Source organism: Bubalus kerabau, chromosome 12 (assembly GCF_029407905.1).
Source record: "Bubalus kerabau isolate K-KA32 ecotype Philippines breed swamp buffalo chromosome 12, PCC_UOA_SB_1v2, whole genome shotgun sequence".
NCBI classification, from domain to species: domain Eukaryota; kingdom Metazoa; phylum Chordata; class Mammalia; order Artiodactyla; family Bovidae; genus Bubalus; species Bubalus kerabau.
In genome coordinates this window covers 90,802,971-90,830,082 of record NC_073635.1, presented here as the reverse complement: position 1 = coordinate 90,830,082, position 27,112 = coordinate 90,802,971, and the positions used below count along the sequence as shown (strand labels likewise).

Here is a 27,112-nt window from a genome sequence, read left to right as displayed (position 1 = left end):
TGTCATGTAGGAGTGTTTTCCGCTGCCAGTGACCGGACAGAACACTTGCAGAGTCCCTTTCCTCCTCCGCTGGGAGCAGAGCTGGGAGCAGCCATCTGTCCTTTTCCTCCAGACGAGACACACACGGCATCTCCTCGGAGTCTGATTACTGCTGTGCATGGAATTGTGCTCCTACACGTGCTGCTGGTAAAAGCTGATCAGGCCCTCGTGGTCATCGATACAGACCAGAGGATGTGCCAAGACCACCCCCCAAAACAGAGGCCCTCTGCCCCCGAGGCCACAGGACGACAGTCGAGGGCACTCTGGCTGTCACGCTGGGGCTGCACCGGTGGCTGGTGGCTGCTCCGGGGATGCTGCTCTATGAACAGGCTTCGCCCCACACGCCTCCTCCCACAGCACCCCGAGGCCTCCAGAGCTGTGTGAGAGTGAAGCCTGCGTGGTAGCCGCTGTCGAGGGTGGGGAATGGCTGGAGGTTGGAAACCTGCAGGCGCCACTCGGGGACTCTGGCACATCCTGGGGGCCAGGCAGCTGGCCCACCCAGTCGCTCTGGCCAGGAAACTGCAGCCAACTTCCAGGGGACCCGGATGGGGGTTAGGAAAGCTGAGGCCCCAAAGGGTCAGCTGGCTGGGTCTCCAGGGCCACAAGGAGCAAAGGGCACCCAAAACGCACCCCTGGGGCCGTCGAACATCCTGAGAGGGGCCTCGGGATGCCCTCCATGTCATCCCGCGCCCTTGCTGGTCCACACCAGCTTCACCACCCCCACCTAATCAGGAGGGGGAGCCACAGACCGCGCACTCCTTCAGCCCAAGCCCCCTGCCCCTGGGTCCCACCTGGGCAGCACTTCCCAGGTGAGGGCTGCCTGTGACGTGAGCAACCCCCCGGCCAGGGCACTCGGCCTACCTGGAGGGGCAGTGGGTAGGACGAGCAGGTCGGGATGGCTGGGGGCCTGGGGCGAAAGCCCGAGCAGGCCAGGATCTGCTGGGCGGGGTCGTAGAGGACCCGAGGCGCCGTGGACGGGCCGTAGGCCAGCTGGGCCAGCGGGACCTGCCACAGAGGATGGAGATGCATCAGCCGAGCCTGGCTCTGGAGAGCCCCGTCCAGCAGTCATGCAGGAGACAGCCGTCATCCTGTGGAGTCCCCAGGTGACAGCGTCCACGTCCTCCCGCGGGTTTCCCTCTGACCAGAAGTAAAGCTCACCTGGGACCTGCCTCCAGAGCCCTGACAGCAGAGACCTTCGGGTGGCGAGTTAAGTGTCTCCGTTTAAGATAATTCTTCAATTATAAGATGCACTACACTTACAAGAGCATCTACTCATAGGTGTAAATTCTAAAAAGTCACTTTGCTTGCTTCTCCCAACACCCAGAGCTCTGGGTTTGCAAGAGGAAACTGTCCAGCACGTAGCTTACACACAGCTGCATCCTGTGTAATGAGTGGCCTTTCTGGGAGGTTGCCACATTCCCCAGAGAAGCTTCAGCGGTTCTATCACAAACTCAGTGAGCACAGGACCCATTCTGGGAAGCCCATCGGGCTGACCACCGTCCCTGGGGACAGACCAGCCACCTCCGCCAGGCTCGCAGGGCCCGGAACCAGACACTGTGCATCTATCGAGTCTAACCTCCCTGTCCTCGCAGATTTGCCAGGGGAACACTCTGACCTGCAGGAGAAGCCTCCCGAGAAGGCCCCACAGACCCTGGCCGTCCCAGGGGCAAGAGGACCAGCTGGTTGCCGAGCCTTGTGACCAAGCAGAAAGCGGGCCTGGGGTCTGCAGGGCCCAGAGTGGAAGCCAGGGAGAAGGGTGGTTAATGGGGCACCGGGGACTCCCGTGGTCTCCCAGGACTCATCTGGGGTCAGGAAACCTTCCAGAAACATGTCACAGCTCTTGAGAGGCTCCAGGCTAAGCTGAGAGACGCGGGCGATAGCCAGTCTCCGGGGCAGCGGTAACAAGCCCCCCGTCGGCTGTTTGAGCGGGGGAGGCGCTGGGGTCTGGGCCGCAGGGGGCCATTTGGAGGTGCATTCACACTGCCTTTTCTCTAAAGCTGGGTGACGGGAGCATGGCTGCTGGTGCGGGCTGTTGTGGGCACGCCCGGGTGTCGGGGGCCTCACATGCGGCACCTCCCAGGATGGGGGCAGTTGTGGGAGGTGCCCCACAGGATCCACTTGAGAACACGGCCTGGAGAAGCCGGTCCCCTGGGGAGGATGCCAGCCGCGGGGAGAGCCGCCCAGACACTCAGGCCGGCTCTCGGGAATGCACACGGAGTCACCTGTGCCTGGGGAAGTGTAGGCCCGAGCCCCGGACCTACGGGGCAGAGGCGCTGGAATTCCGCAGGCCTCGGGCCAGGGAGGTGTGGCAAGGCCTTCGAGGATCAGGCTCCACGTCCTGCTCTGTCCCTGAGTGGGCTCAGGCCGCTCACGCCTCAGGGAGGACGGGCTGAAGGGCCGAGGCTGCGGTTAGCCTGGCGGGGATGAGTGCACTCACGGCGTCCTTGAAGGCCCCCAGGAGCCGCGGTGACGATCCCCAGCAGCGGCCCCAGGACTGAGCGCGGCCGAGGCCCGGAGCACCCAGTAGAGCTGGAGCGCATCCCGGCCGGCGCCGACGCCCACAAACGCGTGACAGACGGGGGGCTCCGGGCGCTGCATGGCAAGGGCACGCGTCACCTGCAGCCGCAGAGGCGCTGCCTGGGCGGGCAGGCGGGGCAGGGTGGGGCCCAGGGCCCTCCGCAGGGAGACGCAGCAGGCAGCGGAGCCCGAGGCCGTTTTCACCAGGGAATGCCCCAGGCCTCTGAGCAGAGCAGGACACACTGCCCTGCTGGCCCCACATGGGCCCAAAACTCCAGGGGTCCTAGGCTTCGGGGGGCAGTCCCCACAGGGCTGAGATTTACCTCCAGGGACTGGACCAAACCCTGGAACAACCCCCTCCAGCCCTGGGGGAGGGGGCAGGGCATGAGGCTCTGAGACACCCCAGGGCCCCGCTCCTGCGTCCAGCCCCTTCCCAGGGAACCGCGCTGACACGCCTGCCCAGGCCCCGGGCCCGCGCCCCTGCCCTGCGGCCTCTCACCCCCGGCTCGTAGAGGTCACAGCAGTAGCAAGTGTTGCTCTTCACCTTCAGCGGACACCCACCGTTCAGAGAGTGACAGGTGACCTGCAAGCAGAGAGGCAGCCAGGCGCCCACACCTGCCCTGCCCTGCCCTCACCCTCACCCAGTTCTCTGCCCCCAAGCCAGGCAGCCGCCCCTCCCGAGTGCGTGCTTCCTGACCCGCCTGGTCTTCTACCAGGTCAGGTGCAGAGGCTGGTGGGCGACGCAGCCTCCCTGCTGGGGGAGGTAAGGGACCAGGTGACCAGCGCCTGCTGCTGGACGAGGCGGGGGAGAGGGCCTCGGCTCCATGCCTCCAGGGAGGGACCTCTCCAGGTGGGAGACTCTCCAGGGAGGGACCTCTCCGGGTGGGAGACCCTTCCAGACCTCCCAGCAGCTCCATCTGACCAAGCCTGTCCCCACACCATAGAGGCCTCCCCTCCTTCCTCAGCGATTTGTGACCAGCGTCACGAGCCAACCACCCCCATGTGGGCGGTAAGTGGAGCAGAGACCACCCAGCCGCAGAGGGAGGCTGGGGACCCTAGGGAGGACTTGCGGGGAAGAACGTGCCTGAGTGAGGACAGGGACTCGGGCAATGGCCCCCACTGACCAGGACAAGGCCCCAGAGCTCCCTCCAGGAGTGTGGGCCAGGCCCTCAGAGAAGGGGTGTCCCACGTGGGCAGGCAGCAGCAGGCGGCGTCCGCAGAAGCCACGAGGCCTCAACCACGCGCCTGCTCCCACCTTCTCCCCACCACCCGCCCCACACTTCTCCTGCCTGACCTCTGCACACAGCGTCAGAGGCTGTGTTTAACCAAACTGACCAATCTTCACAGACAGGACAGTGAGATAAGAGATGGCAGGACAGAGGGGGCCACGCAGCCACCACACCCCCGTCGCTCCCAGAACAGATGTGAAAGCACCCTGTGTCCTCAGCCCGGGACGGCCAGCAAGCTGGGACCCACGTGAGCGCTAATTAGTCAATAAAAGGCTCATCTCAAAAGCCACACAGGCTGGACAAGTGGATGCAGGGCTACTGTGAGTCCAGGGTGAAGGTGACGGCAGATGCCCCGCTCCTCACCAGATGCGTGGTAAGACAGGGCACATACACGCTGGGGCCAGGACAGTCCAACGCGGACAGGGCCATGTCCCCGGGACACAGGCTGCGGGTCAGAGAGAGGACGAGCTCTGGCCCTTACCTCCGTCTGGTGGACGTCATGTAGATAGCCAGCTCCGCTGGAATGGAACTGGCACCTGCCCGCCATGAGGGGCCTGGGCTCCTGGAGGGAAGTGGAAAGGGCAGCCTCAGCGCAGATCGGCAGCCACCCGCAGCGAGTTCAGACCTGTCACCGCAGGCTCCGAGCCGAAGGGGCAAGGCCGCGGCCAGCGAGAGCCCCCGGGGGATGGGGCAGGAGCACCACGGCTCACCCCAGAGCCACGGAGAAGGTGGGGAATTCGGGTCTAATGGCGACTGGCCACGGTGGGGGCAACAAGGGGAAGGGGGGGAGGACAGCCCAGCGACCGGACAGCACAAGGGCACGCAGACAGTGAGGGTCACCGAGCTGGGTTCCGCAAGAGGAAACTGAACTTTTGACAATCTCTTAAACGCACACAGCACCTGAGACCTGAACCAGGACAAGCCGGGGGAGGACTCACAATGTGCCGAGCGGCGAACACGCCGTCCACGACGGCGCAGCAGAAGGCCGCCACCATGCCAAAGCTGATGAACACGATGGCCGCCACCAGCTGGAAGCAGAGACAGGAGCAGCTCGGGCGCGGCGGAACCTTGCAACGCCCCCCTGCTCAGGTCCCGAGTCCCCGCGGAGCCCCGCAGCACCTCCCTGGGGTCCTCGCCTGGAACACCGCAGCAGCTCTTCAGGGTCCTCACCCGGAACCCCACGGCAACTCTATAGGATCCTTGCCCAGAACCCCACGGCACCTCCCCGGTCCTCGTCTGGAACCCCGCGGCAGCTCCGTGGGGTCCTCACCTCCCACCATGGCCGCTGGAGACCCGCCACGCTGGCCGGGATGCCCCCCCCAAGCAAGGCCAACCCGGTCACTTGCTTGTTTCATGGGGTCTGGGGGTGCAGGTACACAGGGAGCTGTCATCCCAGCACACAGCCTCGTGGACAAGCCAGGGCCTCCCAGAGCCTGGCAGTTCCTTGCTGTATCAAACTCTGCTACCAAGACCCTGATTGCATTCCACAGAAAAGCCTGGGCTCAGACACAAGTGTTTCTGCAGGACGGGCTCTGGGGACCCAGGGGCCACAGGTGCCAAGGGATACAGTGGGCACCTCCGCATGCCAGAACCCAGGGGATGAGTGGGCCCTCCGCACCACAGCCTGATGCGCGCCCCTGATGACCCCAAGGACGCTGCCCGCTTCCACCATGTGCCTCCTCCCATCTGACAGCAGACAAGCCTCACTCTCACTGCCCGCGTTTCTATTATTCGTGAGGCTGAGAACCTGTCCTCTTGTCTCAGATCGGCCATCTCTTTAACATTTTTTTTTTATATTTCTTGTGAAACGATTTCAGGTTTATGAAAACAAAGAGCAAAAGTGGAAATTTCCCGTGTGCCCTCCTGTTAGGGCCGCTGGTGTCAGCCCTGCACCAGGACCCCTCCCAGGGCCACGCAATCCACAACATGAGGGCACGTTCTCCGTCCTGGGAAGTTTGTAAAGTGACCGGAACTTTCACCCAGACTTCTGTAAAACAAGCTGCCAAGTAGAGTACGACACTCATGCACACGGCAGCTCATCTTCAGCTTCGAGAACGTGGCCAGAGGCGGCCCGCTCAGCCACGGGGCTGTCCCAAGGGGCAGGTGGCCGGGCGAACTTCCTCGTGGCCCCTCCTCACTGTGCAGGTACTGGGTCTGCCCAACACCGGGCCGGAAAGCCTGCTCCAGTGGACAGGCACACAGCCCCCTGGAGGGCGCTGCCCCCTCGCCGCCTCCCCCCAGGGCCCTGCAGCGCCCCCGAGCAGCAGAGCGGCCCCTGGAGATGGCTCTGCTGGGCCGGCAGGTCTGCGGGCAGCCGTCACGGGGCCCTCCGCCCGGCCCATGTGCCTGGGCTGAGTGCTGGCCCGGGCGAGGGCCCTGCCAGTCTCATCACAAATGGGTGTGTGGGCAGAGTTGCCATCAGACCCGCTGCCCTGCTGAGGCCTTCAGGCAGCAGCTGACGGCCTCACAGACCCGCGCTCCTCGTCCTAGCTGGCAGCTAGCTCTGAACTGCAGTCTCAGCCGAAAGACCTTCACACCACATTTGCACCCAACTGCCTCCTGGCTTCACAGAAAGCACACAAGTTCCAAGGTACCCTGGCACACAGGGCTGCCTGCTGCAGATGTGTAAACGTGGTCTGACTCAGGTTGCACAGGTCCCCACGACCTGAACGTCCTCGTCAACCTTCAGGAAACGTTAGAAGTCAGTGTTAGCATGATCACCAGCGTGATAAGCTCGGCTCAGGGACGACCGCACGTGTGGAAGTGCCCGAGAACCCAGGGTCCAGGCAACGGTGCTGGGAAAGACATTGGAAGTCCTCTCCTTCAAGCCCTAGGCTAGAAATAGGAAACCTGTCAGGACAAGCGTTAGGACAGCGTCCTCTTAGCCGAGACCTGCGTGTCCTGGGCTCCGTCACAGCGCCTCATCCTTCCCAGGCCTCGTGGCCCCCTCCAGCTGCTAGTGGTTTAACATTAGCAGAAGGACCACTCACCCCCCAGAAGGTGCCTCTCCTGTGTGAGGGTGGCCAGACCCCACAGATGTTGCAGAGAGGATGTGTCTGTTGCCCTGGCAACCATAGGAAGCTCTGGGTTATGTTGTGAATGCACCTCCCTGTCCAGTCGGGGTCTCTTCTCCTAGGAGAGGGACAGCTGTTACTCAGTAGCTAGAAGGTCATCTTCGAATCGCTGGTGGGCCCACCGTCTACATTCCAACAAGGGCAGGTGATTTTAAAATGCAAATACCAAGCAGATAAGGTTGTGATATGAAGAGGGCTGCCCAGAGCTGGGTGGAGACAGGGTGCTTCGCCCCAACAACAGGATCCACGTGAGAGAGGACGCAGCCCAGCCAGGACCCTGGAAAGCAAGCGCTGTGAATCCACACACTGAAAAGGAGAACGACCACAGGCCTCAGGCAAAAGCTGGAATGTGGACCCGTCTCATGCTATATACAAAATCAACTCTCAGTGGTAAAGAATCTCTCTGCAATGCACGAGATATAAGTGAGGCAGGTTTGATCCCTGGATGGGGAAGATCTCCTGGAGGAGGGCATAGCAACCCACTCCAGTATTCTTACCTGGAGAATGCCATAGACAGAGGAGCCTCGTGGGCTACAGTCCATGGGGTCACATAGAGTCAGACATGCCTGAAGCGACTATGCAGACATGCTCAGACCAGACTTAAACGTAAGTGATAAAACTCCTAGACCTTGGGTAATCTTCATGACCTTGGAACTGCCATGAGATTCTTAGAAATGACACCAAAACATAAGCAACAAAAGAAAAAGTAAGCCAAATGGGCTTCATTAATACTGAAACAGGACTGGAAAAGGTCAGTTTTCATTCCAATCCCAAAGAAAGGCAGTGCCAAAGAATGCTCAAACTACTGCACCATTGTACTCATCTCACACGCTAGTAAAGTAATGCTCAAAATTCTCCAAGACAGGCTTCAGCGATACGTGAACTGTGAACTTCCAGATGTTCAAGCTGGTTTTAGAAAAGGTAGAGGAACCAGAGATCAAATTACCAACATCCGCTGGATCACGGAAAAAGCAAGAGAGTTCCAGAAAAACATCTATTTCTGCTTTATTGACTATGCCAAAGCCTCTGACTGTGTGGATCACAATAAACTGTGGAAAATTCTGAAAGAGATGGGAATACCAGACCACCTGACCTGCCTCTTGAGAAACCTATATGCAGGTCAGGAAGCAACAGTTAGAACTGGACATGGAACAACAGACTGGTTCCAAATAAGGAAAGGAGTATGTCAAGGCTGTATATTGCCACCCTGCTTATTTAACTTGTATGCAGAGTACACCATGAGAAACGCTGGGCTGGATGAAGCACAAGCTGGAATCAAGATTGCTGGGAGAAATATCAATAACCTCAGATATGCAGATGACACCACCCTTATGGCAGAAAGTGAAGAGGAACTAAAGAGCCTCTTGATGCAAGTGAAAGCGGAGAGTGAAAAAGTTGGCTTAAAGCTCAACATTCAGAAAACTAAGGTCATGGCATCCGGTCCCATCACTTCATGGGATATAGATGGGGAAACAGTGGCTGACTTTATTTTTCTGGGCTCCAAAATCACTGCAGATGGTGACTGCAGCCATGAAATTAAAAGACACTTACTCCCTGGAAGGAAAGTTATGACCAACCTAGATAGCATATTAAAAAGCAGAGACATTACTTTGCCAACAATGGTCCATCTAGTCAAGGCTATGGTTTTTCCAGTGGTCATGTATGGATGTGAGAGTTGGACTGTGAAGAAAGCTGAGCGCTGAAGAATTGATGCTTTTGAACTGTGGTGTTGGAGAAGACTCTTGAGAGTCCCTTGGACTGCAAGGAGATCCAACCAGTCCATCCTAAAGGAGATCAGTTCTGGGTGTTCATTGGAAGGACTGATGCTAAAGTTGAAAGTCCAATACTTTGGCCACCTCATGCGAAGAGTTGACTCACTGGAAAAGACCCTGATGCTGGGAGGGATTGGGGGCAGGAGGAGAAGGGGATGACAGAGGATGAGATGGCTTGATGGCATCACCAACTCGATGGACATGAGTTTGAGTAAACTCCGGGAGATGGTGATGGACAGGGAGGCCTGGCGTGCTGCAATTCATGCGGTTGCAAAGAGTCGGACACGACTGAGAGACTGAACTGGAACTGGAATACTGAAAACTTTTATGCCTCAAAGGACACTATCAAGAAGGTGAGAAGACACCCCACAGGATGGCTGGAGCCCCTGCAGGTCCTCTGTCAGATAAGGGACGTGTGTCTGGAGTATACAGAACTGACAAGACGTGACCCAATTTAAAAATGGCCAAAGGACTTGAATAAACATTTCCCAAAAAATGATGTACAAAAACCAACCAGAACATGAAAAGCAGCTCAGCGTCACTCATCAAGGAAGGACAAATTCACTACAAGCCCCCGTCACACCCACCAGAGTCGCCGGCGTGAGACAGACAGCACTCGCCCTACTCTGCGGGAGCTCTGGCTGGAACCCTCTGAGGAGCTGCCAGGCTGTTTTCCAGAGAGGCGCCACCTTCCCCACCTCCTCACATGCCACGGACTCCCGCGCAGCCACTGCGGCACTGGTGAGCCCGCAGGAAGAGGAAGCGCGTGTAGAGGCGGAAACAGCAGCGCCGTCTGATGAGAGACGAGGCAGAAACGGACATCCCTTCTGAACCGCACAGAGGCCTGCCACACTGAACCAGCAAAACTAACTAGCATTCTTACAGCTCCATTTCCCAAAGGGGTACATCAGCAACACAGATTCCAAATGGAAACACTCAATAAAACTTAGGTTTGTAGCACCGATCAAGGCTGGGATGCATAGCCCACAGACAGACAGCTGTGGACGTGTCCTCTGCAAAGCCCTGCGAACCACAGTCCTCCTGGCTCTGCGCTGATCCTCTCTCCCCAGTCTGGGAGAAGCTACACGCTATCATACCCCAGAGGCAGGAGAATATGCGAGGGCTCCTGACTCAAGCACAAATGCTCACATGTGCGTGGTTTTGCCTGAAGTTTATCCACAGTGACTTAAACTAATGACCAGCCCTACACTTTTCTTCCTGTGCCCCAACCTTAGCTGCTAAGACACCACATGAAGCTGTGGGACATAACCCACAGTCCCAGGGGTGGGGCTCACTTAGACAAGGATGTGAACGGCAGCCACTCAGGCCCGAGTCTGGGCTTACAGTGCAAAGCTAGGGACTGATTCTGGGGTGCTGGGTTGGGGCAGGGCTTTCCTAGGAACACCTACAGCTAGAGCTGTGAGGGGGACATGCCCCGCCCACATCCCACCCCCGCAGCCCCCACACTCCCCCCCAACACTCCCCACCCCCACACCCCCCCACACCTCCCCTATACTCCCCCCACACTCCCCCCCAACACTCCCCACCCCCACACCCCCCCACACCTCCCCTATACTCCCCCCAACACTTCCCCCAACACTCCCCACCCCCACACCCCCCACACCTCCCCTATACTCCCCCCACACGCCCCACTGCCCACACCCCCCACACACACTCCCCCCCAACACTCCCCACCCCCACACCCCCCCACACCTCCCCTATACTCCCCCCAACACTTCCCCCAACACTCCCCACCCCCACACCCCCCACACCTCCCCTATACTCCCCCCACACTCCCCCCCAACACTCCCCACCCCCACACCCCCCACACCTCCCCTATACTCCCCCCAACACTTCCCCCAACACTCCCCACCCCCACACCCCCCACACCTCCCCTATACTCCCCCCACACTCCCCCCCAACACTCCCCACCCCCACACCCCCCACACCTCCCCTATACTCCCCCCACACTCCCCCCCAACACTCCCCACCCCCACACCCCCCCACACCTCCCCTATACTCCCCCCAACACTTCCCCCAACACTCCCCACCCCCACACCCCCCACACCTCCCCTATACTCCCCCCACACGCCCCACTGCCCACACCCCCCACACACACTCCCCCCCAACACTCCCCACCCCCACACCCCCCCACACCTCCCCTATACTCCCCCCAACACTTCCCCCAACACTCCCCACCCCCACACCCCCCACACCTCCCCTATACTCCCCCCACACTCCCCCCCAACACTCCCCACCCCCACACCCCCCACACCTCCCCTATACTCCCCCCAACACTTCCCCCAACACTCCCCACCCCCACACCCCCCACACCTCCCCTATACTCCCCCCACACTCCCCCCCAACACTCCCCACCCCCACACCCCCCACACCTCCCCTATACTCCCCCCACACGCCCCACTGCCCACACCCCCCACACACACTCCCCCCCAACACTCCCCACCCCCACACCCCCCCACACCTCCCCTATACTCCCCCCAACACTTCCCCCAACACTCCCCACCCCCACACCCTCCACACCTCCCCTATACTCCCCCCAACACTTCCCCCAACACTCCCCACCCCCACACCCCCCACACCTCCCCTATACTCCCCCCACACGCCCCACTGCCCACACCCCACACACACACTCCCCCCCAACACTCTCCACCCCCACACCCCCCCACACCTCCTCTATACTCCCCCCAACACTCCCCCCACACGCCCACTGCCTACACTCCCCCCACACCCCCTCCACACCCTCCCACACTCCCCCCACACCCCCTACACTCCCCACCATACTCCCCCCTACACTCCCCCTACACGCCCCACTGCCCACACCCCCCCACACTCCCCCCACAAACTCCCCACCCCCACACCCCCACACTCCCCACTGCCCACACTGCCCCACACTCCCCCCACACACTCCACTCCCCCACACTCCCCACACCCCCCCACACGCCCCACACACGCCCCACTGCCCGTATTTGAAACAACACACATTCTCACCATTTGTTTTCTGTTCTCCATCAGGTTGATGCCAATAATTCCTAAGAAAGATCCAAAGCCCAGCTGACGCCAAAGGAAAACAAGGGAGAGAGCGCTCAGGTTACAGGCCTGATAGCCTAAAGCGGACACGGAGCAGTGACCGCCCACCTCAGGACATCCCATCAGAGAGCACGGCTGGCCACCCCCACCGCCGGGGCTGGAAGCACGAGTGGTGGGGATGGGGTGGGCGGTGGCTCACGCCCGACGGGTGGGCCTCTCCAGAGCCATCAAAGCCGGCGATGACAGAAGCTGCTGTGTTCTTGTCTGTGTTGCCAACCGTGTTCCCAACCATGTTCTCATCTTGTGTTCAAATACCTGAACTCCTACAGTGACAAACTTTATTTTCTTGGGCTCCAAAATCACTGCAGACAGTGACAGCAGGCATGAAATTAAAACACACTTCCTCCTTGGAAGAAAAGCTATCAGCAACCTAGACAGCGAATTTAAAAGCACAGACATCACTTTGCCGACAAAGGTCCGTCTAGTCAAGGCTATGGTTTTTCCAGTGGTTGTGTATGGATTGTGAGAGTTGGACCATAAAGAAAGCTGAGTGCCGAAGAATTGATGCTTTTGAACTGTGGTGTTGGAGAAGACTCTTGAGAGTCCCTTGGACTGCAAGGAGATCCAACCACTCCATCCTAAAGGAGATCAGTCCTGAATATTCATTGGAAGGGACTGATGCTGAAGCTGAAGCTCCAATACTTTGGCCACCTGATGCGAAGAGCTGACTCATTTGAAAAGACCCTGATGCTGGGAAAGATTAAAGGCAGGAGGAGAAGGGGATGACAGAAGAAGAGATGGTTGGATGGCATCACTGACTCAGTGGACATCAGTTTGAGCAAACTCTGAGAGATAGTGAAAGACAGGGAAGCCTGGCGTGCTGCAGTCCATGGGGTCGTAAAGAGTCGGACATTACTGAGTTGAACATATCACTGAGCTGAACACTGAGTGATGTGAACAACACATCAGTTGAACTGATTCTGGGAAAAGAGCGTCAGGGGCCCCCACCCCAACACGGAGAACATCTTCACGGGGACCCGTCCTCTGTGTCAGGGAGTCAGAGAGAGGCCCGTCCCAGGGTTTCTCCTGGACCATTGGAGGAGGACGGCTGACCTGTTGGGGAAGATCAGGAAGCCGGAAGGGCTGTTCCAGACAGACAGGCTGACACCCATCACTCAGCTGAGCAGGCGGACAGGTAACTCCCGGGACCATCCGCTTGCCCCCCCAGCCTTGGCTCTTCGCCCGGGAGCGGGTGACGTGGGTGCAGCGGGGAAACCCCCGGGCTGTGCATGTCTCAGCGCCCCGGGGTGCAGGCAGCCTCACCCCACCATGCCCACCCCGGGGAGAACGTCTCAGTTTCTGAAGAGTGGAGTTCCAGGAACGCCGGGGCTGCTGCTCAGAGCAGTGGGAGACAAGCCCCTCGCAGACACACAGAGCGGCCTGAGACCCAGCTCTGGAGCCCACCGGATGGTGCCCGCAGCTCTGCCCGCCTGCTGGCTTCCGAGTGACCATGAGGAGCAGGCGGGGGCGGCCAGCAGGGCGGGGGCATCTCTAAGGCCATGGCACCAAACTTAATGCACAAACGTCAGACCTACCTGTGTCCATGAATGTCTTCTCTGTGAGGACATCCATGAGACAGACATGAACACACAGATGCAGTTTTCATCAGTAATTTAAAAATTCTCAAGGAGTACAGAAAGATGAGCATTTTCTTCCAAATATTGCAGTCCTGCTCCACCATCCAAGAGAGCAAAATCCCCTCCAATATAAATAAATTAAAATATGTCTATGGTTGCCTTAAGTTCCATGTTTTCAGATTTGAAAAAAATCCTCTTTCCAAAATGTTGAGGTGTTTGCACCCTCTCGCCCAATTTCTGCTTGAGACACACCCTTCGCCACAGGGTTGGAGCTGTGTGTCCCCAGAAGTGATTTTCATCCTCATTTGCCTTGAACAAAGCTCATCTGTCGTGTCCACCGTTTGCTTTCAAAACCATCCTGCTGAAGCCAGTTCTGCCCAGGTCGTTGCCCAGGAGGCAGGTTCCCTGCAGAGCGAGGCTCTGAACACACCCGGGACGTTCTGAAGGTGAACTCAAGGTGAGATCCTGAGCCACCGAAGCTTGGAGAACATGGAAGACCTCCTCGCGGCTGATCCTGACGCTCTGCAGGTCACCTGGAGGACACATCCTCGCAGCCGCCAGCCCCAGCTCCCCCCGCCCGTCCAGGACACAGGCCAGGAAGCCAGATTCTCGAGAGATTTCACTGAGAACACCATCCGCACAGCACTGCTCGTGGGGGGTTACTCATGAAGGGCACACAGGGAGATAACGTAGATTCATACAGCAGAAAGTACAGAAATAAAGAATACAAAGACGAAACGAAGGACGTTTGTAAAACACCTTCATCCTTGCTAAAATGGCATCAGCATCATTACTCCTCTGGATAATACTCTTAGTGAGAAATTAAATAAGCTTCATCTTTAAGGTCTCTGTTCATCACTGTGTGAGACTGCGCCCCGGGCATCGCGTCTGATAAAGGGCGATGTCATAGCGCTCCCTGAGCGCAGCACCAGCGTCAGGAGCAAACGTTACTGCCGACAGCGGACACGACCTCATAGTTCAGAGCCTCGATGACCTCGGATTTGGGGGCTGCTGTTGCCAGGTCTGACCAGGCCGTGACTTTGACACGGGGGGTCACTACCCAGAGGCAGAGATGTGGACCGCATCAGCTCATTTTTCTGCTGCTCCCATGCGGCCGTATCAGCATACCTCCATCCAGGCTTCGTGGCCTCTTTTAAAGTCCAAGTCCAATTTCTGAGAGGGTTGGCTCCCTCTGGGGACCCTGGGGAGGGCCTATCACACTCCTTGGCTCCGATTCCTTTCCCTCCCCACTTCTCAGGACCCTGCACCCCATGGGGCCACCTGACGATGTAGCCAACCACCTAAACTTCCACCTCTGCGGGGCTGGGGCGATGTGTCTCAGCACCACACGGAACTGTCTATCCTGGGCCCCCAGACCCGCCCCCAGGGACCCGACACTCACAATGATGCCGGGGTAGTAGCCGCCCACGGTCACATTCTCAGTCCTGGTGGTTGCGGCCAGGCCGACGGTCAGGATGGAGGCGGACACTGCCAGCAGAGCCCCCACAAACCACAGGGCCGTCTTCTTTCTTCTCACAAACTCTGCCGGGGGAGGGCACAGGAGGGGCCGGTGGGTAAGGTGCTGGGCTCGGGGAGGGTCCCAGCACCTCATAAGCATCCCAGCAGCTCTTGCCAGCAGCCCTCTGCTCACAGGCAGGGCCTGGGACGCACTCCCCGGGGACCGCGAGTGTCTGCCTCCATCCTCCCCACCCCAGTCCTAAGAGTGGTGACCGCTCGCCGCCCCCTCCCATGCCCAGCCTGAGGTCTCTCCCGCTGCCTCGCTGTCACCTGGTGAACCACACAGACCCCACTGGTCCTCCTGCACAGCCGCCCTCACCCGGGCCTCCATCAGACCGCCTGCAGTGAGAACAGGAGCCTGGCCACCCTCCCCCGAGGCCCCCGCTGCACCCAGAGTGTCTTAAGCCACCGTCACCATGCACGTGTTCTGTGTCCACTTCCCTAACGCTGTCCCCCAGACAATGGGCCCTGCGGGGGTGGAGGGTGCTCTGCCTTGTTCCCTGACATCCCTTGCCTAGGACGGCGCCTGCACACGGCGAGTTCTCAGTAAACATCCGGCTGGCCAAGCCCTCCCCGGGTCCCAAGTCCCCCAGCCCTCCACCCCGGCCCCAGCCCACGGCAACAGCCAGGCAGCTCCCCAGGCCTGGACCCCACCCCAGCTCCAAGGCTGGTCGGAGGACCTCTGCACCCCGCCTGGACCAGACCGTGCAGGCTAGGCACAGCAAGGGCGCCCGCCCCCTCCGGGCCACCCATGAGTCCACGCTGCTCTGTGAGTTCGCCCTTGTCCCAGGCTCCACCCCAAGCCGGTCCCACTTGCTGGCCCACCTCTAGGTCTCGGCTTAGCACCAAACTCACAAGACATCGAATGGGAGGCGCAGAAAGTATAAAAGTGTGCAAAGCTCACCACCACCTTCCTCTCCCCCTGTCAGAGGGGCCCATTATTGGATGTGGAAATGGGCCAGCTGAGAGGTGGCACTTCCCAGCCTCTTCTGCTGGGTAATTACATCCTCAGCAAATAGTCTCCATTTCAACAAGGGTGTCAGCTGGAACCTACTGGAAATCTCTTAAAGGAACCATTGCCTCTGCCTTTCTCCTTCCCACAGCATGGAGTGTGAGCACAGAGATGGAGCCCCTGCAGCCATTTTGCTCTATGAGGAAACCTCAACAAGGGAAGCCGCACCCAGAGAGAGGCAGAGCAGAAAGACAGCCCTGGCTACCCACCTCCAAACTCTGCTTAGGTAACAGAATCACATCTCCAGACTGCAAGGCACGACTGTGGATGCCCTGGTATCTGTAGTCACAGAACTCAAGAAAGCAAGAAAGGAACCCTTCCATCACTCGCACCTCCCTCCCCCAAGCCTTGACTTCTGGGTTTCGTGTGGAACTACCTTCCCCACACGTGTCTCAGGGAAGGCAAGAAGTCTTGTTTACAATAACCATAATTGTAATACTAATAATTATTACCGTAATCAAATCTCAGTTACTCCCATCCCTACGTGGTCATCAACAACCACACAACAGAGCCAAAGACAGCCAGGCAGAGGGCCGATGAGAGACCCACACAGAACCCAGCCAGGCTGGTATGTTCTGTTTGTTGCAGAGTTAGCTGTCTTGATGCCTGTGACTCCAGAACAAAATGGGATAAAAGAAAAGCGTGGTGCTTCTTCCCACACCAAAGTTTTCAAAATCGATGGGTTTGTATGTGTGTTCGCTGGGGAAGCAGCTGTGCATTTGACCACAACCACCATCTCAGATCTGGACCATCCCACGGATGGAGGGGCCTAGCAGGCTACAGTCCATGGGGTCACACAGAGGTGGACACGAGTGACATACACGTATACCATCTCAGATGACTCCAGTCCCCGCCAGCAGCACTCACCCGCCTCCTCCGCTCTGGACTGTGCATCTGAAGATTTACACGCTGTCTGGAGTCCAATCAGCAAAGCTGAACAGCAGGCCAAGGCCATGCCACCCAAAACCAGATTGTCACATACTCAGAAATAAATTACCCAAAACCCTGAGTCAACGTGCTGACTCAGAATCGCTTGGTCAGCCTGGGAACACTGCTCTACCCACTGGCCTGGCTGGGGCGAAGCTCTCCAGAAGGGCACTTCATTCCGGAGGCCCTCCACCCTTCACCTGCTCTTTCACTGCTATTTTCTGATAGTTTTTATTGCAAATATGTAAGACCTGTTGAGGGTGAACCATTGAGAGGAGTGTCCACAGCATGCACAGCCCAGGTGTGCGTGGACGATTCACACCTTTGGGACCCAGCGGGCCCGGGGGTCCCCGCGGAGGGCTTTTCCCTCATTCACTGCTATTCGCTGCATCTTCCTGGTAGAGTCACAAGCATGCAGAAGCAATCACTTATTTTTCCTTGCATATTTAAAGCCTGAAACCAAGGATTCAAGTACAAGTTGGTTTCCCCTGGAGACTGAAAGGTCAGCTGTTACGACTGATCTGGGGTGTCTTGTGGGGGGAAGAGACCATGGAAAGGCAAAGCCACTTCGACAATGGGTGAGTGAGAGAAAGAAAGTTGCCTCCCCACGGGCGACATCCTGTCCTGGGTGATTAACTTTAGCATGGCAGGTACATTGAAATAAAGGACGCAAAAGTTAAAAACACATCTTCTTCTACGGTTTGGAAAATTAACGAAGCTGTTAGCTTGGACATTGACCTGACAGTCACACTAGTCACACAGGGCTATCCAGCAGCCAGAGGGGCCTCTAGCCTCCGCCCTGCCCAGCTGGCCCGGGGCTCACCTCTCCTACGCGCTGGCCACCCTGCCCAGCCCCGAGCCCCATAGGGGAGCCCACAGCCGTGCTGTGTCCTGGGCAATGCTCGCCCTCGACCACTCTTCCCGAGGGCCCAGACCAATCTCGGTTGTAAAGCATGTTTTAAGAGCAGGAAGATGCCGGAAACAAAATTTTATGGGACTAAGTGTTTGACGAAATTATCAAATGCCCTCCTCCTCAGAGGGCTTTGCTATTTTTACTATTTTAATGCATTATACATTCATTATGCTCAAAATAATTAACTGACATCTCAGTGCCTGTTTCACACCACCGATCCAACTGTTGGACCTGGTCTCTTAGCTCCGTGAGCCCATCTGGCTGACCCCTCGCCTCCCTGCGACGACACTCTGGTTCCGAAGGCTCTCAGCTCTACTTTGATCGGCCCCTTTAGGAAGCTGCATGATGAGTGGGTATAGGAGGGCACCCACCGGGTGAATGGTTTTTCTGGGGCCTCGTCAAGTCCGTTAGTGACGTCCTGACAGGCTTCGTCAAAGGTGTCTCCTTCAGGACCATGTGAAGCTTCCTGGAACCATCTTCAATCTAACTGCACCGTTTCACCGCATTTTCCCAAGTTTGACTTTCCCTGTGAAACCGCTACATGATAAACAGCACAGGGCCCAAGCAGCTCTTTGTCAGGATTGTGTGGTAGCTTCTGAGGGAACGTGAGGTCTGGGAAGACAGCAGACGGGGAAGGGGTGGGTCTGAGCGGCCTTGTTTCAATGACACAGGCTGCAATATCCAGACTCCAGGCACAAGAGAGACACTACGGCAGATCCCAGCCTGCACTCGGCATTATAAACCTGGGACTTCACGTAAACATCAGACAATAAGAAATGAGTTCAAGAAAAGACGGGGGGCCATGTTCCTGACCACCATCACACATGTGCACTTTTAGGTCAGGTTTTGGAGGGGAGGGGGTGGTCTGTGCTGGAGGAAAAAACCAGACTCCCTGACTTGTTCCTTCCCGTCCCGTCAGCAGGAGTCTCACATGCACATCGTTATGACTGAAGCACCGTGAGGCTGTGCCCTGACTGTCAGCGAAAATCTCAGCCATTAGGCTTGTAAGTGTGCCGGCAATTTACACGAGCTGCTGTGGGGCTGCCAGACACGCTGAGTGAGGAGACACGCTGAGTGAGGAGACACGCTGAGTGAGGAGACACGCTGAGTGACTGCAGGTGCCCCAGCCCCTGGCCCTGCAGAAGGAGGCCCCGAGACACGCTGAGTGAGGAGACACGCTGAGTGAGGAGACACGCTGAGTGACTGCAGGTGCCCCAGCCCCTGGCCCTGCAGAAGGAAGACCCCGAGAGCAGGGGCCATGGCGCTCTTGCTTGACATGGGGTTCCCACACCTGTATCGCTTCATGCTGACTGAATGAATGATCTGCAAGTGGGGATAATGACAACTCCCTGCTCGCCTGCCGCTTCGCTGCTATAGGGTGCAGTGAGAGAGCATAAACGAGGATTCTAGACGTGATTTGATGCATGTGATAGCTAGAGGGTCATGGTTGGTGTTAACATTAAGATGGCTCGGCCCAGTGCTTCTCCCCTCCCAGCCTCCCCCCAGCCTCCCCTCCCAGCCTCCTCCAGCCTCCCCTTCCAGCCTCCCCTCCCCTCCCAGCCTCCCCTCCCAAGGACAGAGAAGAGCGAGTCACTGTCCCGCCCTCTGCACCTTCTTCATTGAGTGGAGCTGGAAGGGTGCATCACAAAGTGTTGTGGGGTGGGGGCAGTCACCTAGCCACCCACTCCCAGCGGACAGGGCCCAGGCCGCCCAGAAAGAAGGAGCTTATTTAATCATCTACTCTTAACAGCGGCCATGGGGACAAAGCAACTGTTTCAGGCAAATGGACCACAACACAGGGACATGCCCTCAGCCAACAATTTCCCTTTTATTCCACTTTTACACAGAACACACCCTCAAGGGTGTGAACCCAGAAATGTAAGGCAGAAAACACCCATAATCCCATCCCAGCCACACTAATGTTTAGTATTTTTAAGTAAAAAACCAACTCTTAGCATTTTTTAAATTTAAAGTTCCTCCTCAGAAGAAAAATCTAAAATGTTATTTTTAAATCAAGTCATTCTAATATAATAATGGCAATAACCATAAGTACTTAATAACTATAATAACAACTATCTGTTAGCATCAGTAACTGTTTGCATTTGGTTTTAGAGAGTGTTGGTCACAGAATTGTTTCTTTTAGAAAAACTCCTGATTCCTCGGTTATCATTTAAAAATCAAGTGACATCACTAATCTGGTTTTTAAAAAGACTTTGCAGGGCTGGGAGTTAAAACCCCCATTTCCTACTGGATGGTCTGTGAAGCCCTTCAGGACCCAGGCATCTCTTCACCCATCCCAGAGCCTCTTCTCTTTGGAAGTCTTCCCGCCTCCCCTGTCGGGAAAACAGCCCCCTCCTGGCGGCCTCCGGCAGAGAATACAGGCGCTGGCCTCCTGTGTCCCAGGCCCGGCTTGGCTGCATCAGGCTGGGAGGGAAATCCTTGAAATTATGGAATCGTCTGGAGAGGGCGCGGGGAGCCCAGCAGCCCCAGGGAAGCCCAAGGAGAAAGAAGCTACCTGGCCCCAGGAATGACCTTTTCCTAGAAAATTTTGGAGACTGAAGTTGGGTGGAAGGATGAAAACAGAGTCCGGCTTGTGCGGGTCGTGCTTTACTGTCTGCAGTAGAAGACGGTGGAGAAGAGACGGCAGAGGCCCGCGCAGTCGGGACCCTCAGAAAAGAGGTGGGAGGGGGCCTGTGGGAGCTCGGGCACCGGAGAAACAGAGCCCGGCTCACCTGCCCGCTCACCTGTCGTGTCCAGCAGGGCCATGGGCCCGGGCACCGGCGGCGGGAGCGGCTGCATCCCAGGGCTGCTCTCCCGCTGCTGCGACAGCGACCGTGGGGCGCGGGGCCGCGAGGACCAGCCGCGAGCGCGGGCCCTTAGGTGAGCTCTGTCTGGCCGCAGCGTCCCACCCGCGCCCCGCCTCGCCCCGCCCCCGACCTCGCCCCGCCTCGCCCCGCCCTCACCTTCGCCCCGCCCCTCGCCCCGCCCCGCCCCGCCCCGCCTTGCCCCGCCCCTCACTTCGCCCCGCCCCGCCCTCGCCCCGCCTCCACCCCACCCTCTTCAACCCCGGGCCTTGTCATGGGCAGAGCGTTAGAGGTGGGACGGTAGGTAATGCTGAGAATCTGCGGGAAGGGAGCTCCCCTGGTGTGGCCACATTGACATCGCTGTTTGGAAAGGAAGGTGGGTCCCTGTCTGCTCTGCTGCGCTGCGCTCAGTCGCTGAGTCACGCCCAACCCTTCTGAGACCCCATGGACTGCAGCCCGCCAGGCTGCTCTGTCCATGGGAGTCTCCAGGCAAGAAAACTGGAGTGGGCTGCCATTTCCTCCTCCAGAGGTCTTCCTGACCCGGGATTGAACCCGCGACTCCTTCCTGAGTTTCTTGCGTGGGCAGGCAGATTCTTTAGAAGCCAGCAATTCCTGCTTGTGGACATGACCAAGACCTGTGGTTCTAAGCCCGGAGAATCATCTAAAGATCTTTTTAAAAAGATTTACTGCTGCCCTGAACTCAACCCAGACCAATCGACTCAGAATATCTGTCAATGAAGTCTCTGTGAGGAACCCCAGTAGTTCTGAAGGGGCTCCATTGTGAGAGAAAGCCCTGGCGCGTGGGGTCTGCACACAAGACGGCTCTGTGTGTAACCTCGACCAGGTCCAGGGTCACTGCACACACCAGCAGGAAAAACTCGAGCGCAGTGCGGAGCGAAAATGTGAGTGAGTGGTGTTGAAGCGAGTGGAACACCGCCTGTGCACGGTGTGTAAGTGTGAAAAGCAGCACTGTTCGCCCATACGTGCCCCGCATGCACTGCACGGGCAGCCACTCTGCATCCTAGATACCGTCCCCTTCACTCGGGAAAGACCGATGGACGAGGGGACAGAGGTCCTCGTACAGCAACGGGCCCTCGGAGGAGAAGGGACAATGGAGAAGAAATACGGTACCCGAGGGCAAGATGGGCCTGAGTGGCCACACCTGCTACCAGAGCGGGGACGGTGTGAGGCTGAGAGGAAGCTCCGGTCCCCACCAGAGCAACGTCCTGCTCACCCCGAGGGCGTGACATGGGGCCAGGCAGCCGTCTCGGAAAGGTACCCTGGGCAGACCAGGAGGGTGGCCGGGCACACGGGGATGGCAGGAGGCCTACGGGAGTGTCCAGGCAAGCCCGCTTCAGAAGGGTCACTGGGAGGGCACTTGCAGGGCAGCAGGCGGGCCTGGGAGGCCTGCGAGGAGGTTCAGGTCCAGGGAAGGTGGCCACGGTGCAGACCAGGACGGGGTGCAGGTGGTGAGACAGCCATGCAGACCTCATTCTGTGCCTGTTGTTCCAAAGATCCGCTGAAACCGTTCTTAAAGGATGCGCTCGCGTTACCAGAAATGATACCTTCTCCAATAAATACATTTCCTGCCAGAGGTTTCAGATGCCACTGCAGCTGGGCAGGTCTTTGGAAACTGTCTCTGGGCCCCCTGAGCAGGGGATCCTGAGGAGCACGGCAGGTGTCCAGGTCCCCACAAGGCACCCCATCGGGGGTCCTCCACCCCCCCACCCAGGTGAGGAAGCCGAGGTCCAGGAGGCAGATGGACGTAACCAGAGCAGACTCGGCATGCACACCTGGGGCGGGCATCGTTAGAATCCACCCCAGACGCCCGCACAAGAGCCCAGACAACACGGCTGCAGAGGCACTAGCTCTGAGGCTGAAGGCGCTGACCGACCCTGGTGCCCCCGCCTCGGCCGCGGACGCCTGCGTCCAGCCCAGCTCTGCAGGGAGCCATAGTCTGGGATCAGGGTATTTTTAAAACATAATTTAATTTAGCTCTTGCAAAGGCAATTATGAGAAGATGAGGAAATCTTTCTTCTACTGGTCTGAGGACAGTCAGAGTCTGGACCAATTATTACTGACATCAAGAAGATAATTGATTAAAACAGTCATGATCCCTAGCACCAGGCTTCTTCCTGCTGTGTGTGAAACGTTTGAAGACTCTAAGGTTCCCTACCTCCACTGCCCTCACCTGAACTCAGGTCCCCACTCCCTCAGAGGGTCTCATCCAGAGGCCCTGAGCCGACCTGGACTCACCTCTCAGCTGGGATGGGCAGGCGGCAGTCAGGGACGAGGGTGATGCTAGGTGAACACATATCAGACACTTCACCCCGCTCACATCTGCCTTCATTGATTGGTACAATATTCTACCCATTTCACAGATGAGGAAACCGAGGCACTAAGAGTTTGAATAACTTTTCTGAAGTCAAGTAGCTGGTTGGTGGCAGAAACAAGATATGAACCAGGTCAGTCCCATTTCAAGGTGTAATTACGTCCTGCAAATAGGAAAGCGTGTATTTACCTGACTACAGACATTTAATCTTTTGTTCATGCAATCAACAAATATTTACTGAATTTCCTCTATGTTCAAGATACTAAGAGAACCATGAAGATGAGTCATACAGACCTGCCCTTTAAGAACTTTAAAGGTGAATAGTAGGAGAAATAAAACGTGCTGTTGTGTTATAGGGCAGACGATGACGATAGCACTCGTGAGAACCCTCAGGAGAGGAGAAATGGGGGTCCCCAGGGGTGTGGCCCGGCCCCAGGGGAGACTGAGGCTTCCTGGTGACCGGCGTGGCGCCCTCATCTCCCACCGGAACCCCCTCGGGCCATTAACAATCCCAGCGCCCGGAACTCAAACCAGAGCCCCTGGAGGGAGAAGAAGTCCGAGGGGCCCGGGTGGTCCGTGAGCATCAGGACTGGGAACCAGGCTTGCAGGCCAAAAGGATGCTGACGGGGCAGGGGGTGCAGGGTTCAGGGGGCCATGTTGCATCCAGCCTGTAGTGGGGGCCACTTTCCAGGGGCCCTGGGAGCAGGGCTGTTGGGAGGATGAGAAATCACCATCAAGTCCAAGGATTCCAGATGGTGAGGTCTTCCTGCGTCTCTTTCCCCCTGGAGACAAAAATAAGCATGGATGAGCTGATGGGGGGGAGGGTGGGGGGGGGCGGGCAGCCCCAGACATCAGGAAGCGGAGCTGATCTTTCTGGGGCCCGGCCAGTCCTTGTGGCCTCCACAGCAGAGGTCCACACCCGTCTGGCTGGCCCCTGCTCCCGTCTAGGCACTGCTCCGTCACAGCGGTGCTCAGTCCGCACCGCCCGCCCTCCCCACCAAGCTCGGGTGGCTGGTGTTGCTGCCACCTCCCCGCCTGGAGAGAGGGTGGGCGTCCAGGCCACAGCAGGGGCCACACGGAGCTGCCGGGCTGAGGCTGGCACAAGCGCTGGGCGACCTCCGCTCACCTTGCGGCCGTTGCCTCTCAGTTACCTGGGCTTCAGCTTTGGAGAAACCAAAGACAGGAAGAGTCCAGGGGCTCCTGCCCGTCCACCCTTCCCCAGGCCTGCCTCCTCGGAGGGTAGATTTCACGGACTCCAGCTGGAACAGTGCAGAGGAAGAAGAGTCTAGAACTTCGTTTCTTAAATTACAATCAAGGAGACTTAAAAGTGCATGACCGGCTGCCCGAGAAGGGAGGATGAGCCGTCGACACTGCCTGTGGAGGTGGTGGGCAGGTGAGCCAGGCGTCCACTCAGTCCTGTTAGGAAACTGGGTTCACTGAGGCCCTGCTTAGAACCGCGTCCAGCTCACAACAGGCGCCCAGTAATATCGTGTGCGCAGAGAGCGAGTAAGGGCGGCCCCACCCTCTCGACACTGGCTCCCTCCCAGGCAGGCGCCCCTGCTGGACGCACCCCTCTCCGTGGGGTCCTCCCGGCCCTGTTCCAGGAAGACCCATCACCTCCATCTGCCTGAGCAGAGAGGTGTCAGCAGACTCTGAAACCAGGGCCAGCCCTGAAAAGAGAGGGATTAGAAGACCCCCACGAATCAGCCAGGAAGCCCCTTTGGCAGCCGCAGGCCTGGTGGGGTCCAGATGCAGGGGTCCTCAGCCCCGTGCTGCGGGGACCCTCATCACTGAGGGAGCATGTGTGGGAGCCTGGTCCAGAGCCCAGGAGCTGGCGTGGGGCAGACCGCAGAGCATGCCTGTAACCGATCACCCTGCAGGAGCTGGGGATGAATAATGCAGACGGGAGGCCAGGAGACACAGGCCCGCCCCATCCACCCGTGCCCGTTGAGGCAGTGAGGGATGCGCCAGACGGGAGATGCTCTCGGGGACATGGATGGATTAAGTTACGAACACTCTGGGCTTCGCAAGAAAGCCTGTAATGGTGATCTCCCAGCCCCTAACAAGCCTGAGCAGGGGGCTCACCTTTCAGGTGCTCAGTCCCCACGGGAAGCCCACCCCGGACTCCCCAGAGGGAGGGTGCCTTCCTGGCCTTGGATCCGCTGTCCCCTCGGACATGCAGGACGATGCCTGTGTGGGCAGAGCCGTGCCCCTCGCAGGCCTGGCCTCCTGTCCGCGGTCCTTATCAAACTCTGCCTTGCCAGGGAAAGGCGGCCACCCCCAGTGATCTGGACCCACAGGGCCTGGCGAGGAGCTGGGACAGGGAGCCCCCAGGCTGATCGCCCCCATCATCTCAGGCCCTGGACCTTGATAAGCTTTCTCCCTGCAGCCCTGCATCTTGGACAAAAGGAGGCTGACCTGCAAAACTCCTTGTTCTCTCTCACTGAGGGAGTGAGGTTTGGTTTCTCCAAAATCAAATCAAGCCTATTTAATCTCCATTTGAAATTGTCTACATAAAGCCTGAGAGCCTAGCTAATATTTATTTTAATTCTATGCTTTCAAATTGAGGTTTTCCTTTCAAATTATTCTTCTCTTGGCTGGCAGAAGGCCTGTAAGGTAGACGCTAGCTTTTCGCTCAGGCCCAACCTGTGGCTCCGGACACTTGCGGAGGGGCTGGTCCTATCGTGGAGTAAGAGGAGGTGACCTCAGCCTTTGCTGAGCTCAGGTTGCATGATTATTAGCAGTTATGTTTAGTTAGTTATTGTGTTTATCAGAATCAGCTCGTATCACTTGAATAGCCCCAGAATCTCCATGGAGATGCCCTGGCAGGGGGGCCCTCCTTCAAGGTGTCTCTGCCTCTCCCAGGCCTCAGCTCCACTCAGACAAGTGTGGGACGCAGTTTCAGAAAAAAAGGGGACTCCTGTGTACACAGAGTAGGGCCTGACAGGCTACCGGGACCTGCCCAGATGGGGAGCAGAGCAGTGTGCAGACATGGAGGCTATGGGGCTGTGCCAGCAACTCTGGATCTAGAGAGAGATGGGGACAAAGTGTGCATGTGTGTGTGCATGTGTGTGCATGTGTATATGTATACATGTGAGCATGTGTGCATGAGTGTTCATGAGTGTGCATATGTGTATGCAGGTGCATGTGTGCACACGTGTGCGTGAGTGCATGTGTGTGTGTGCATGTGTGTATGGGTGTGTACATGAGTGCATGTGTGTATATGCATGTGTGTATGAGTGTGTGCATGAGTGCATGTGTGTGCCTGTGTGTACATGAGTGCATTGTGTGCGTGTATGCATGAGTGTATATATGTGCATATGTATGCATGTGAGTGCATGAGTGTGCACGTGTGTGTCATATAAATGTATGTGTGTCTATGCGTATTTATGGTATACTTGTGTGTATACATGTATGTGTGCGTGTTCGTACATATGTCTATACATGTGTTCACATGTATTTGTGTGTATGTGTGTGTCTGTGTGCATCTGCATGTGCATCTTTGTGATTTTGAAGGAGTGTGCACCAGGACCATAGCATAATCTAGAGAGTGCATCCCTATTTTTAAACTCTATTTTTACCCATTTCTACTTGGATAGAAATTGCATTTTTTGTTCTTTATTAATACAAAGAAAAGTTTCAGTGAAGTCATTTTCAGCTTCTCCAGGTCAATAAGGAAATATGCTCAGTGGGGGTGGGAGCAGTGGGGGACATTCTCACACAGGTCTCGTCAGAGCCCACCGCAGGGTGGAAGAGTGGTGTCTCCTTGGGCTCCTGGCGTGGGGATGCCTGCAAGGCCCCAGTGCCCAGCCTGCTCCCTGCAGGGGTCCCGTGGTGAGTGCAGAGGACCAAGGGAGCCAGGGACTAGGGCTTCTCCTGGGGGAGTGGTCACCCGCCCGGGGCAGACGAGCGAGCTGCTGCTGCTGCATTTGGGGGCCGCAGGCAGCCCGGTTATCTGGGCTGGATAGCCTGTCCCCTGCCCAGCGCGGCGGGGAACAGCTGGAGTAACAGCGAGACCCCTCCAGGCGTGCCTGGTCAGGGGTCTGCACCAAGATAGCCCCCAGCAGAGGTCCCGAAGACACACGAAACATCACCGTGAGCACCGACCAGGAGCCACCCTGTGCACCTACCCCCGCGGCCTCAGCCGGCCCGGAGGTTTCAACTGGCCGGAACGGGAGGCCGTCCCTGCAGCTCAGCTGGGAATGACAGTGCGAAGGGATCAGAGTCCCAGCCTCACGATGGGGCGTTTAAGTTCGTGCTTTGGGCACTGCTTATGGTGTCTGCAGAGTG

The 27,112-nt window shown here is 57.8% G+C and overlaps 1 protein-coding gene across 1 annotated transcript; it reads right to left on the bottom strand.

The window, feature by feature from the left end:
- Positions 1 to 718: 718 nt before the first annotated feature.
- Positions 719 to 20,485, bottom strand: TMEM255B (transmembrane protein 255B). Its single transcript, XM_055541920.1, is given in 11 exon segments — positions 719 to 763; positions 901 to 1,044; positions 2,477 to 2,498; positions 2,500 to 2,535; positions 2,537 to 2,631; positions 3,056 to 3,139; positions 4,267 to 4,347; positions 4,724 to 4,813; positions 11,641 to 11,703; positions 14,719 to 14,858; positions 20,431 to 20,485. Coding segments are annotated over 11 exon segments (855 nt in total).
- Positions 20,486 to 27,112: the final 6,627 nt, after the last annotated feature.